We start from the raw sequence: 13,287 nt of genomic DNA, 5'->3' as shown, positions 1-13,287 counted from the left end.
CGCGGAGTCCGCGCCGCAGCCGCCGCCGCGCCATGGCGGAGACCAAGATCATCTACCACATGGACGAGGAGGAGACGCCGTACCTGGTCAAGCTGCCCGTGGCCCCCGAGCGCGTCACGCTAGCCGACTTCAAGAACGTGCTCAGCAACCGGCCCGTGCACGCCTACAAATTCTTCTTTAAGTCCATGGACCAGGACTTCGGGTCAGTCGGCCACGGGGCCTGCGCGAGCCTGGCGCGCGCTCGGGGGTCGCACCTGCCAGCGCGGGGAGGGGGCGGGGGTCCTGGGCGGTCCGCGCCTCCGCCAGGAGCGGCGCGCGCCCACCTGTCTGTGGTGTGGGGCAATGGCAGGCTGGGGTCCCGGCGTCCCTGGTCTCAGCCTCCCGGTCCCGAGTCCTGCCTTGGCCCGGGTGAGACTCGGTCGGCCGCATCCCTTCCACCGGGGCTGGCCGGGAGCGCCTGCCGTTGGTGTGGGCTGGGGTCAGGGGTGTGTGTGTCAGTGAGAAGGGAGCAGGGTGGGATTTCCTAGCTGAGATGGGAAGACGTGGGGGGACAGGTTCACCAACCTGTCTGCTAGGGTTTGCAGAAGTTTACCAGGGCTCAAGACAGGTCCTCCTGGCCCCCTTCTCCGGGGTCCCTGTGACAGGGCGGAGGTCAAGAGCCACTGGTGGCCTTGAAACTTTATTTGCCCATCCCTGCTCTGAGCTCCCTGTCTGCCTTGTCCCCACTGAGCCACAAAGCACTTGCGTTCCCAGAGCAGCTCAGACCATCTGCTGTTTCGGGGCAGCCTGGGTCAGCGTCTCGGTGCCGGGCCTCGGTGGTGGTGGTCCCAGGTGAGGAGACCCCTGCTGTGCTGAGCTGGGCCCTCTGGGACAGGGAGCAGGAGGCTGGCCGTCTGCTTGAGGCCTGGCCTAGCCCGGCCTGGCCACCAGTAACCTGAGTCCCCAGTCCCAGCTCAACAGTGCTGGGGGCGGGCTCAGGCCTCGTGGCCCCAGGAGGTGAGCCTCCGGCAAGCTGTGTCCTTGTGTGTGGCCGCCTCTTGGGATTCTGACATTAAGGCTGTTTCCTGCATTCTGTGGTTGCAGGGTCCTCAGGCAACCCCAGGTCCAGTCAAGCTGGGTCCGCTCTGGGGCTCTCAGGAGGTCCAAAGGACATCTGGACAGCTGTACTTTCCTTCCCCACCCCCACCACCAGGCAAAGCAGAGAGGGCAGGGTGCGTCCTTGGCAGCCTCTGAAGGCTGGGCGCTCCCCGCTCTGCTCGGCGGCCCTCCTGCCCGCTCCAGTCAGGTTGGGCAGGAGGAGGCGGTTTGTTTTCTGAGTCTCGTCCAGGCTCCTCCCCCACTGGGGCACCTTGCAGTCCCTGCTTCTCTGGGCCTGGGCATGGGGCATGTGTCAGGTACTTTTGTTTTTAACTTAGTTTATTATTCTAACAAAAGTTACCAAAGTCACTAATGCTTTTTGTCACAAACACGTGCCACCAATAAATGCGTAGTGAGGTGGTGCCCAGCTCCCAGGTTCTGCTCCTGGACCACACTTTGGGATGAAGCCCTGGGGGAGTCCGCCTTCTGCTCCTGACACCCACCGGGGGCTGCCCAGGGCTGAGACAGCCTGACTGTTGCCCCCATACACCTTCCCACAGTGGCTGCATATGCTGGGCACATTTGGAGGACCCGGGGGTGCCCGCGCCTGGGAACAGGGTGGGCAGGTCTGAGTGTCGAAGCAGGCTTGGGGACGCAGCCAGGAAAGAGACAGGGGAGCTTCAGTGTACAGCTTTGGAGGCTGCAGGCTTACAGGGAGCTGGGAGGCAGTGGGGCTGCGGAGGTCAGGGCTGGGCTGGGCTGTGGGGCTTGGAAAGCATGGACTGGGGTGATGTTGGAGTCCTGAGACGGGAGCCTTGCTCTGTAGCCTTCCAGGTTCTCTGGCTGGGATGGGGGGCCTTGCTCTGTGTCCTGCCTGCTCCTCTGGCTGGTGGCCTCAGGAGCCTACGGAGGACCCCTGTCGATTGCTTCCTTGTTCCCTTTTCCTGAGTTCTACCCGCTGAGCTCTCAGCGCTGTCTGTTTTGTGGAATAGAACCCCTGTGGGAGGGGCTGGTTGGTCAGTCATACTCTAGCTTAAGTGAGAGCTGAACTAGACACTGGCTCTGGATACCAAGTGAATGTAGCTGGAGGTGGGGGGAAGAGAAGGCAGGTCCTGGCTGGTCTGGGGTGGCCTCCATAAGAGAGGGAGCCTCAGGCTGGGGACCCTGAGGAGGTCCTGGTGAGTCGGGAGTTCTTGTGCCAGCCCCTGCTGCATTCTCAGCCCAGCCCTGGTTCCCCTGGCCTAGGCTTCTGTACCACCTTGCAGTGCAGGGAGCCTGGGTTGTGGCCACAGCCCCGTGCCCTGGGCCGGGCCCCACTCTGGGAGAAGGTCCCCCGCCTGTCCTCCTCTTTTCATGTCCTGGTCACAGGTATTTTGACCTAGGATCCTCAGGGCTGGAAGGAGGGCAGAACTGGGGAGGGTCTCCATCTGGTGCTGGGTTTGGTGGTGGGCAAGGTCTTGCCCAGCCTTTGGCCGAGGCAGAGGAGGGAGGGTGTTTGGCTCCGGGTCCTCACTACTGGGAGCGTGGTGGATGCTGGGCCTGCTGGACTTGGCATCGAGCCCGTCTGTTGGGCACAGCTCCCGCAGTTCATCTCCGAGGTGGGGATGACCCAGGCCCAGGTGTGGGGGATGGATGGAGGCAAGGCTGTGGGCCCAAAGCCCCAGTCCCTGGGGCCGCCTGCCATGGGCCTGGGTGTTGTCACAGCTCCTTGTGCCCTGGGTGGTGCTGTGGGGGGCTGTGGAGTTGGGGAGGTTCTGCCTGGCCTGGGCTGCTGGGGGAGTTCCCACTCCGCCCTCCCTGGCTGTGCCACTTGGGGTCTCTGACTCAGCCTCTCTGTGCCCCGAGTGCCTCCCTGATGTTGGGAGTTCACCTACTGCCCTCACAGCCATGGCCAGGCAGGGACACTCGAGCCTGTGTGGCCTGAACCTGGGGAGGGGGCTCAGAGATCCCAGGACTCGGCACCACCTAAAGGACAGGCTGGTGGAGAGCCGCTGGCCCTGGGTCAGGGGTTGAGAGGCCGCAGATCCCCAAGGCTGAGGGCCCTGACCTGGGGGGTGCACAAGGGGGTCTGAGGGCACGAGATGGCTCTGCGCCGCTGGCCCTGGGCCAGCTACCCGTGCTAGCTTCCATCTCTGCCTTGGGAGAGTGGGGGGCATTCGGGACCACACCACATCTGGGGCAGCTGGCTGTGGCCTCTGGGAGTCTGGAGGGTCCTCTGCATCCTGTGTGGCCATGCTGGCTCCCAGGGCGCTGCCTCTGAGTGGATTCCTCCCTGGGGCGGATCTGTGGGGGCGGCACGCAGAGGTTAGCCAGGCCTCACAGGGAATCCCTAGGTGGGGGCACAGTGCTGGCAGGGGCACCCCTGGTAGCTGCCCTGAGTTTCAGCAGAGGCTGCTCCAGAGGTGTGGGGACCCCACGTGGTGGGTATGCCGCCAACGCCTGGCCGGCCTCCGGCACCCTCCCCCATCTGGCTGGGACCTGGGTAGCTGACCCCTGGAGCCCCAGGCAGGCCCCACCCTTCCCTCTGTGCTGTTTGGGTCCTGCTACCTTTCTCCTGGCCCAACCAGGCTGGGGTCTACACCCTGCCACCAGGGGCAAGGGAGGACTTGTTACACCCTGTTGGGCCGAAGAGGGCGGGGGGAGTAGGGCCCCTGGGCCCTGGCTGGACATCTGTGCGGGGGCAGGGAGCAGGGACATCCCAGGCAGCCTGGGGTCTTCGTGAGGCCCTGGCTGGGTGGGCAGTGCGGGCTTGGGCCACTCTGGATGGTGGGAGGAGGCAGGGCCCTCTGCCGGTGAAGCCAGGTGGGCATTGCCCTGGGGTGCTGGGTGGCCGAGTGTCTCCCTCGGGTGAGTCAGAGGGTGCTGGGTGACTGTCTCCCTTGGGTGAGTCAGAAGGTGCTGGGGTTGGGTGCGGCAGGGAGAAGCTGCCGGCCAGGCTACCTGGGGCCATGTGTTGGGCTGAGGTGGGGACCCTGTTGTGGTCAGGTCCCTCAGAGACAAGGGCTCACTGTGGGCCCTGGCCTCCTGGTGGCAATTGGTGGTGGCCGTGGTGTCCATGGGGCCTGCCTCACCCTGGGTTTCTCCATCCTTTCAGGTGTGACAGCCTCTCACTGTGGCAGCCTCAGCCTGGCATGGGTCATGGCCTTACCTGGGAAGGCTCCTGTGTGGGGGCAACAGACATGGAGGGGTCTGAGAAGTGACCTTCTCTGCTCTTTGGGGGCATCATGGCCATGGCCTGGCCCTGGGAGGCCTGGGGAGGCAGCGGCAGGACCCCAGAGGGCTGGGGAGGGGTCTCTGCTTTGGCCCTGCCTGCTGTCTTCTCTGCCCTGAGGCTCGGGGCCTCTTGCCAGCAAGTGGGTGGGCCAGGGCTTGGGTGGGAGTGTGGGTTTGCCACTTCGCTGGGGGCCTCCTGCTACCTGCCGCTTTGGAGCCTGGCTGAGTCAAGGTGCCCTGGGGCCAGGGGACCTGGAGCGGCCTGTCGGGGTGGCTCTGTAGCTGGCAATGGGGTTAGCAGCCACAGGGCGCTTCCTGCCAGGTGTGTGGCCAGGCCCAGCCCGTCTCTGGGCTCCCATTTCTCCACTGGGCCCAAGTCCTGGGTGTGGAAAATGCTGCTGGGCAGGGCAGGGTACCAGGGGGCGGCGTCCGGATCCTACCGGGCCCTCGGAGGTCAAAGTGTGCATGTCGACCACAGCCCTGCCTGCCTCGCCCCTTGGCCTGGGCACCTGCCCCTGCCCTCTGAACTCTGAGCTCAGATCACCTGGCCTCCTCCTGGTTCGTGTCCCCTGACCCTCTGCACCTCCTGGGTGCCCTCTGCCCCATTCCCAAGCCCATCTGACCCGGGGGTGGACTGACGAGGCAGCTGGCCAGCTTGCGCTCCCACGGGCTTTGCCGGCTCCGCGTCCCCTGCTGCCCCGCTAGGTCCTGAGGTGCAGGGAGGCCTGGTGAGTGGAGGTGTTTGTCTCCCTGGCTAGGTGGACAGGACAGGAGGGTGGTGGGCTGCCTCTGGGAACCAGTGTGCCTTCCCAGCCCATCTGCATCCGTCCGTCGGGTCTGAGTGTCCTTGAGCATGGACTGTGAGCCTGGCTAGGGGTGCAGGGCAGGGGTCAGGCAGAGCCCCCCTTCACAGAGGCTGACTCTGGGCAGGCAGGCACAGGGCCTGGGACCTGAAGGTGCTCCTGAGACGTCAGGAGGGTGGAGTGGGGCCATAGGGTGCGGCTGGCCTGATGGAGAGGAGGCTGCTGGGGGATTTGGGCTCCTGGTTGGGAATGACAGATCTGAGTGCAGGGGTGGGTGCAGGTGGTGGTCTGATGCCCTGGCTATTGAGGGGTGGGGGGCTGGTCTGGAGCTGGCTGGGAGGTGGAGCAGTGGACCTGTGGTTTGGGGCAAGGGACAGGGAATAGCCTGGGAAGGCTTGGGCCCCGGTAGGTGTAGCTGCTGTTGCTGAGGAGGCTGGGGCCTGGCCCTGAGGAGTCCCAGCGTGGGGGAAGCCCTTGGTGGGGGCTCCAAGCCCCAGGACCAGATGAGGTGGGGGGGTTGGAGACAGCGTCTGGGGCCACCACGTGTATAAGTCTGAATCGAGGGCAGCTAGGCACAGGGGCTTTCCCAAGGAGGCCTCACCCCAGCTGTCCCCCCACCTGAGGGCTGGGGACCTTTGACTGAGCCTCCCCTGTGGGGATGTCCACAGCCACTGTCACCATGCGTGGGGGGGGTGACCCAGGATATGACGGAGAGGAAGGACGGTTCCCGAGAGGAGAACGTACTAGCAGGGGTGTCCACAGAGCGACGTTGTGTGGGGAGGCGGGGTGCCTGCTCTCCAGGCCTCACCTCTAGAGCCACAGGGTCAGGCCCCCTGGTGGGGCCTCACAGCTACATCTGCCTACAGGGTGGTGAAGGAGGAGATCTTTGATGACAACGCCAAGCTTCCCTGCTTCAATGGCCGTGTGGTCTCCTGGGTGAGCCCCTGCATCTTGGCCCCGAGTGCTCGCCTGGGGAGCATTCCAGGGTGGGGCTCTTCCTGGGGGAGGTGGTGGGTGTGGGGAGGCCCTGGCAGGCTGGGTGCGGATAGGGCGGTATGCTGGCTCCCCCGTTCCCTGGGTGCCCTGAGGAGGCGACCTGAAGGCGGGTGGGCTACCCCGAACATGCCTGCTCCCTCCACAGCTGGTCCTGGCTGAGGGTGCTCACTCGGATGTGGGGTCCCAGGGCACGGACAGCCACACAGACCTGCCCCCGCCTCTGGAGCGGACAGGCGGCATCGGGGACTCACGGCCCCCCTCCTTCCAGTAAGGGCACCGTGTGCACTGGGCCCTGCTACCCCAAGCCTGTCACGGGGGACGCTGGCCAATGGGAGGGAGGCCTGCCTGGGCTGGTAGGCGGGCGTGGCACCTGCTGGGGCTGGGGTCCCACCAGCGAGGGGAGGCTGGGCTGCGAGGCATACGAGGGGCTGGGGCCACAGCCTCCCCACCTGCCCTGCTGTTGTACAGCCCGAATGTGGCCAGCAGCCGTGACGGGATGGACAACGAGACAGGCACGGAGTCCATGGTCAGCCACCGGCGGGAGCGTGCCCGACGCCGGAACCGTGAGGAGGGTACAGTGGTCATATCTGCCCTGCTGTGGACCCCCAACCTCCCTGGGACCCCCATGAGCCATGTTCCTACCACAGCAGTTCCTGTCCCCCAGCCAGTGGCAGTGCTTGGGTGGAGGCTCAGGCCCAGCGAGCCCACAGTCAAGCCACCAGCTTCCAGACCCACAGGCGTGTAGCACTGCCAGACAGCCTCAAACACAGGACCTCTGGGAGACGCTGCATTCAGCGCCCAACCTGCTGCCCCCACAGCCGCCCGAACCAATGGGCACCCAAGGGGAGATCGACGGGACGGGGGGCTGCCCCCAGAAAGCGCGTCCGCCGTCCTCAGCAGTGAGCTTGAGTCCAGCAGCTTTGTGGACTCGGATGAGGATGGCAGCACGAGCAGGTGCGTGTGTGTCCGCATGCCAATGTCTGTGTACGTGATGCGCATGTGTCTGCATGAGGTGTTTTCACATCACACGTGTGTCTGTGCGTGCATGTGTGTGCGTGCAAATGTGTACATGATGCACGTGTGCTTGTGCGCGTTCCACATGAGGTGTGTTTTCACACTGCATGTGCCTGCGTGCAAATGTGTGCGATACTCACGTCTGTGCATGTGTGTGTCTGTGTAAGGTGTTTTCACATTGCACACGTGTCTGTGCGTGGGTACCCGTGTGCAAATGTTTACATGATGTGCATGTCTGCGTGTGCATGTGTGCGTGAGGAGTGTGTTTTCACAGTGCACGTGTGTGCGTGTGCATGTGTGCATGTGCATGTGTGCGGGTGTGGGGGAGTGTGTGCAGACATGCGTGTGTATAGGTGTGCGTGTGTGCGGGTGCATGTGTGCAGGCGTGTGTGTGCAGGTGTGTGTGTGTGTGTGTGCAGGTGCGTGTGCCGGCGTGTGTGTGCGTGTGTGCAGGCGTCCATGTGTACCGGCATGCGGGTGTGCGTGTGTGGGTGTGCTTGTGCGGGTGCATGTGTGCAGGCGTGTGTGTGCGGGTGTGTGGGTGTGCGTGTACAGGTGTGCGTGTGTGTGCAGACATGCGTGTGTGCAGGTGTATGGGTGTGCATGTGTGCCAGTAGTGGAGCTGGCTACATGTGTGCCCGGTTTGCCTGTCTCTGGGATTTTTGTGTGTGCTCATGTGCACATCACGTGTGCAGGGCCTGGGGCGTGGACGTCAGGCACTGAGCCTGCTTTTGAACAAGCCTGGCCTGGACCCCCCGATTCCCAGGTTCAGCCCACCCAGCATTGTGGGGGGCGGAGTCCCACCCCCCCACCGCCCCCCCATCCATGTCTAACTCCTCTGACCTCTGACGGCCTGTCCCCAGGCTGAGCAGCTCCACAGAGCAGAGCACCTCATCTAGGCTCATCCGGAAGCACAAACGCCGGCGGAGGAAGCAGCGCCTTCGGCAGACGGACCGAGTAGGCAGCGGGGCTGGGGAGGTGAAGTCAGCATCAGACAACCCTGTGCCCCTCACACATGCCCCCCCTTCCCTCCACAGGCCTCTTCCTTCAGCAGCATAACCGACTCCACCATGTCTCTCAACATCGTCACTGTCACGCTCAACATGGGTGAGGCCTCGGGGCGAGGGTTGGGGCGGGGGCGGGGCAGGGGCTGGGCGTGGCCGCAGCTCCCCGCTTGGGTCATCGGGGTGAGGGTTGGGGGCAGGGGCGGGGCTTTGTCGTGGCTCACGGCTCTTCCCGCAGAGAGACATCACTTTCTGGGCATCAGCATCGTGGGGCAGAGCAACGACCGCGGAGACGGCGGCATCTACATCGGCTCCATCATGAAGGGTGGGGCAGTGGCCGCTGACGGCCGCATCGAGCCCGGTGACATGCTGTTGCAGGTCGGTCTGTGGGGACTTTGGGGTGATATGCGGCTGCGGGTGGGTCTGTGGGGACTTTGGGGTGACGTGCGGCTGTGGGTGGGTCTGTGGGGGCTACAGGGTGACGTGTGGCTGCGGGTGGGTCTGCGGGGGCTGTGGACTGAGCTGCACACCCTGCCTGCACCACCCTCATCCCCACCCCTGCAGGTGAACGACGTGAACTTTGAGAACATGAGTAACGATGACGCGGTGCGGGTGCTGCGGGAGATCGTGTCCCAGACGGGGTGAGCGCTGGGGGCACTGGAGCGGGAGGGGCCAGGCAGGGGGGACCATGGGGGCCTTGCTGTGTGACCGCCATTCTTGCAGGCCCATCAGCCTCACCGTGGCCAAGTGCTGGGACCCAACGCCCCGAAGCTACTTCACCATCCCACGGGGTGAGTGACCCTCGGGGTACACGGGGCGGGATGGGGAGGGGCGCCTACCCAGCCTGAAGGCCTCTCTCCTCTGTGCCCTGCGCTCTGCCCTCCCACCCCGCCCGTCTGTCCACCTGTCGTCATCGCCACATGGCGGCCACCCAGCTGACCCGGTGCGGCCCATCGATCCCGCTGCCTGGCTGTCCCACACGGCGGCTCTGACCGGAGCCCTGCCCCGCTACGGTACGAGCCCCTGCTCCAGTGCCGTCACACGCACCAGCTCCTCCTCACTAACCAGCTCCGTGCCTGGCGCTCCACGTAAGTGGCAGCTCCCGAGGGCCCCAGCAGAAACTAAGACTTGGAGGGGGCGTCTCTGCCAGCCTCCGGCATGGCCGCCTGCAGCTGTCACGGGGCTGTGACGTGCGTGTCTCCCGTCCCCAACGCCCTGCACAGACGTGTGTGCACAAGCACCCGTGCCCACCTTGCGCAGCCCACCCTGCTCGTGGTCTGTGTGTTGGGAGCAGGGGATGTATGTGGGGCCCCTAAGCGAGGCGCACCCAGGGGGTCCCAGGCAGGGGCCAGGTCTCCACTCTGCTTCCTGCCGCTAACATGACTAACTGCCTGCGCTCTCGGGCGGGGCATGCGGGGAGGGGAAGGGGCATGCCCCGTTCTCATTACGCCCTGGTCTGCGGGGTGGGGTGTCCTCAGCCCAGTTTGTGCCTAGCATCCTGATGAAAAGTGTCTGCAGGGGTAGGAGACGAAATGTCCAATCCTCCTGCCCACGCCCCAGCCTCAAAGGGGTCCATCCTGCAGTGGGTCGGGGGCCTGCTGTCACGCACCCTCCAGCCTGGGCCCCCGGCGCTGGCTTCGCCTAGAGTTTCCCCTGGGGGTGCAGGGCCCTGAGTCCCCCAGCCTTCAGCTGCTGGGGCTGAGGCGGGGCTGTGCTTCGCAGAGCTGGAGGAGGCGCCGCTGACGGTGAAGAGCGACATGGGTGCCGTCGTCCGGGTCATGCAGCTGCCGGACTCGGGACTGGAGATCCGTGACCGCATGTGGCTCAAGATCACCATCGCCAACGCCGTCATCGGTGAGTGGCCGTCCCTGCGGGCCGATAGCGCCAGGGGTGGGGCTGCGTGCCCGGGGTGGGGCTGACCGCTGCTGCCGGCCAGGGGCGGACGTGGTGGACTGGCTGTACACACACGTGGAAGGCTTCAAGGAGCGGCGGGAGGCCCGGAAGTACGCCAGCAGCTTGCTGAAGCACGGCTTCCTGCGGCACACGGTCAACAAGATCACCTTCTCCGAGCAGTGCTACTACGTCTTCGGGGACCTGTGCAGCAGTGAGTGGGGGCCGCGGGCTTCAGGGCGCGGGGGAGGGGAACGCCGGAGGCCCCTCCGCGGCCCTCACCTACCCTTCCCTGCCAGATCTCGCCACCCTGAACCTCAACAGTGGCTCCAGTGGGGCTTCGGATCAGGACACGCTGGCCCCGCTGCCCCACCCGGCTGCACCCTGGCCCCTGGGTCAGGGCTATCCCTACCAGTACTCGGGACCCCCGCCCTGCTTCCCGCCTGCCTACCAGGACCCAGGCTTTAGCTATGGCAGCGGCAGCACCGGGAGTCAGCAGAGTGAAGGTGAGAACCCCGCCCCCACCCGCTGCTGCTCTGCCCCCAGCTCCACCCCACCCCACTGCTGCTCCGCCCCCAGCTCCACCCCACCCCCCTGCTCTGCGCCGCTTCTCTGCTGTACCCCACTCCATGCTCCTGCTGTGTGCTTGGGCCCTGGGTGGGCCCCTTCTGGAAAGGGCAAGTGCCAGGGGGATCCAGGAGCCAGTGCGAATGGGGAGGACAGGGAAGCGTCTCACACGGGGACAGCCTGGACCCCACCTCATCTGGGTGGGGTTGGGAGGAGGGGCCTCTGGGAGCCTGGAGGCCTGGGCGGCTGTGCCTGGTAGGGGTGGCGGCTGGTGCTTCTCCTATGGTAGAGGCAGGAGGCCAGGAGACCATGTGGCCAAGGGCCGTGTGACAAGGACAGGGCAGGGGTGACCAAGGAGTCAGACAGGGTCACTTTCTAGGCCCCAGGACACAGGAGGGTGGCAGCTGCAGCCCGGGCAGGGAGCCCGATGTGGATGGTGCCATGCACAGCTGTGTGCCTGTGGCTGGGATGGGTTCGGGGGGCCAGGGGATCCAAGGTGTCCCTGAGGCGTTGCCTGGTGGAGCAGAAGCCCCAGTGGGTGGGGTTGGTGAGGCCAGCAGGGGTGTCTGCAGGCCGGGGGGGATGCCGGTGGCAGCCCGGAGGGCCCGGGAAGGAAGACGAGAGAGGAGAGGTGGCCGGAGAGTATAGGGCCGCAGAGAGGCCACGCTGGGTGTCTGCTGACTCTCGACTGGTGCTTGTGCCCGCTTAAGCCCCACCCAGCCCGCGGTCAGGCCCCACTGGTGGCGGGTGGGTGCCGGGCGGGTGCCGGGCAGTCGGGCGTGTAACTCGTGCTATCCCTTGCCTTGTGCTGAACAAGCCCTAGACTGAAGGACTAGCGGAGTGGACCTTGGGCCGGTAAGCCAGGGTGCCGCCCGGCGTCCCTCAGCATGTCCCCAGCTGGCCATGCCCTCCAGCTCCCACTGCATCTCGGGAGCCCAGGACGGGGCTGAGCTGAGTCGTCCGTCGGCCAAGGCCCTGGGTTGGGGGGACAGTGGGGACTCGGGTGGGGAATCCAGTATGGCCATGGGGGCACTGGGCACGAGGGGCCCTCGCTGGCACCTCAGTCTTTCAGCCGCAAGACCAGACCCTCAGCTCAAGCATCGGGGTGAGGCGTGGGGGCGCCCAGCTAGCTCCAGGATCCTGCCCGCCTGCTACTGCCCCCACCAGCGCGTGCCTGCTGCAGCTGCCCCTGTGACCCCGGGGGTGCCGGCCCTGTCCTCGCGCCTGCATGGCTGCCCTACCCCGCCCCGTCCTGCACGGGCCCCCCTTCCTGCCCGGTCACTTGGCGCCTGGCGGGGGCGGTTCTGGACGTGACCAGGCCTGGTGCTGACGGTCTCCTCTCCCACCCTGTTCCACCCCCAGGGAGCAAGAGCAGCGGGTCCACCCGGAGCAGCCGCCGGGCCCCAGGCCGTGAGAAGGAGCGTCGGGCGGCGGGAGCCGGGGGTAGCGGCAGCGAATCGGATCACACGGCACCGAGCGGGGTGGGGAGCAGCTGGCGAGAGCGGCCGGCCGGCCAGCTCAGCCGTGGCAGCAGCCCACGCAGTCAGGCCTCGGCCACCGCCCCAGGGCTTCCCCCGCCCCACCCCATGACCAAGGCCTATACGGTGGTCGGGGGGCCACCTGGGGGACCTCCTGTCCGGGAGCTGGCTGCTGTCCCCCCAGAATTGACAGGCAGCCGCCAGTCCTTCCAGAAGGCCATGGGGAACCCCTGTGAGTTCTTTGTGGACATCATGTGACTCATGGCGCTTGCCCCCAGCCCTGCCCAAGATGGGGAGCCAGTGGTCCTGCTGCACGAAGAGCTCGCGTGGGCTTGCCTTAGTCGGGGCCAGGCCGGGAGGCAGGGTAGGGGGGGCAGGCTGGACCACCGCAATCTGCCCCAGCAGCCTGGCTGCTCCGGCTCCTCACAGCACCTGTTTCTGAGCAGCCGTGTTGCGGGCGCTCCTTCTCTGCCCCTCAGCGAGAGCCTCAGGGACCTCTGGTGGTGATCCCTCCTAGGATGAGGAAGACCCCCTTGGGCTCTGGGCTGACCCCCACCTCCTGTACAGCTGTGCACAGGCCCCACCCATCTAACCCAGGACCGGGCCTCCTGGGGGTGGAGCTGGAGCCCCCTGGTCCCTCTGGTTGTCTGGAGTAGGAATCTAATTTATTTATTTATTGCCTGGCTGGTGGCTCGGGGGAGGAGGTGGCCCTGTCAGCCGTCCCACCTGCCCCTGCCCCTTGGAGCAGCCTGCACCTTCTCCCTTCCTCTCCCCTCCAGCAACACAGTCGAGTCTGAAAGTATGTGGAGGACAGGACGGGAAGATGAGAGAGGGCTGGACATCCTGCCCACTGTGTCCCAGCCAGGGCAGGGAGGGACCGTGGCCTGCAGGGTCGAGGGGCCCCAATGTGCACAGCTGCCGCAGGGAGGGAGGTCTTGGGGAGATGGGCGGTCAGCTGGCCTGTCCTTGGTGAGTGCACACACTGCGTGCACACATCGCGGCCTTCCTGGATCTCTGGCCCCCACGTGTCTGCGCTGTAGATATTGTATCAAAGTCCCAGCGTCTAGATGGTTAACATAGAGCTGCTTCTGTGTAAATGCTGCTTATTTTAAACACTAAAAAGCGTTTAATTTTATGGGACGGATGTGTGGCCTGTGCCCCTTCTCTGCAGCTGGGCTGCCTTGGAATGAGGCATGGGGGGGCTGGTCCGGCCTCCTCTAGGCTCTGCTGGGAGCTGACCCTGGA

At 65.5% G+C, this 13,287-nt stretch overlaps 1 protein-coding gene across 3 annotated transcripts in view; it reads left to right on the top strand.

Annotated features, from left to right (window-relative positions):
• Positions 1 to 13,182, top strand: part of DVL1 (dishevelled segment polarity protein 1) — a 21,787-nt gene extending 8,605 nt beyond the window's left edge. Inside the window, exons 2-16 of one of the 3 annotated variants that reach the window (XM_011956393.1) lie at positions 25 to 202; positions 5,960 to 6,029; positions 6,235 to 6,356; positions 6,558 to 6,661; positions 6,908 to 7,043; positions 7,967 to 8,060; positions 8,141 to 8,210; positions 8,346 to 8,485; positions 8,672 to 8,748; positions 8,831 to 8,898; positions 9,043 to 9,195; positions 9,830 to 9,961; positions 10,044 to 10,211; positions 10,297 to 10,503; positions 11,927 to 12,625. In XM_011956393.1, the coding sequence (XP_011811783.1) occupies positions 25 to 202; positions 5,960 to 6,029; positions 6,235 to 6,356; positions 6,558 to 6,661; positions 6,908 to 7,043; positions 7,967 to 8,060; positions 8,141 to 8,210; positions 8,346 to 8,485; positions 8,672 to 8,748; positions 8,831 to 8,898; positions 9,043 to 9,195; positions 9,830 to 9,961; positions 10,044 to 10,211; positions 10,297 to 10,503; positions 11,927 to 12,300 (2,093 nt within the window). In that variant the 3' untranslated portion in view covers positions 12,301 to 12,625. Of the gene's footprint in view, positions 1 to 6; positions 203 to 5,959; positions 6,030 to 6,234; positions 6,357 to 6,557; positions 6,662 to 6,907; positions 7,044 to 7,966; positions 8,061 to 8,140; positions 8,211 to 8,345; positions 8,486 to 8,671; positions 8,749 to 8,830; positions 8,899 to 9,042; positions 9,196 to 9,829; positions 9,962 to 10,043; positions 10,212 to 10,296; positions 10,504 to 11,926 lie in introns of those variants that run through there. The other 2 variants (XM_011956396.1, XM_011956395.1) reach the window with 2 other exon arrangements.
• The last annotated feature ends 105 nt before the right edge of the window (positions 13,183 to 13,287 follow it).

The sequence above is a fragment of the Colobus angolensis genome, unplaced genomic scaffold, assembly GCF_000951035.1.
Source record: "Colobus angolensis palliatus isolate OR3802 unplaced genomic scaffold, Cang.pa_1.0 Scaffold416, whole genome shotgun sequence".
Lineage (NCBI taxonomy): Eukaryota > Metazoa > Chordata > Mammalia > Primates > Cercopithecidae > Colobus > Colobus angolensis.
This window is presented reverse-complemented; position numbering and strand designations above follow the sequence as displayed.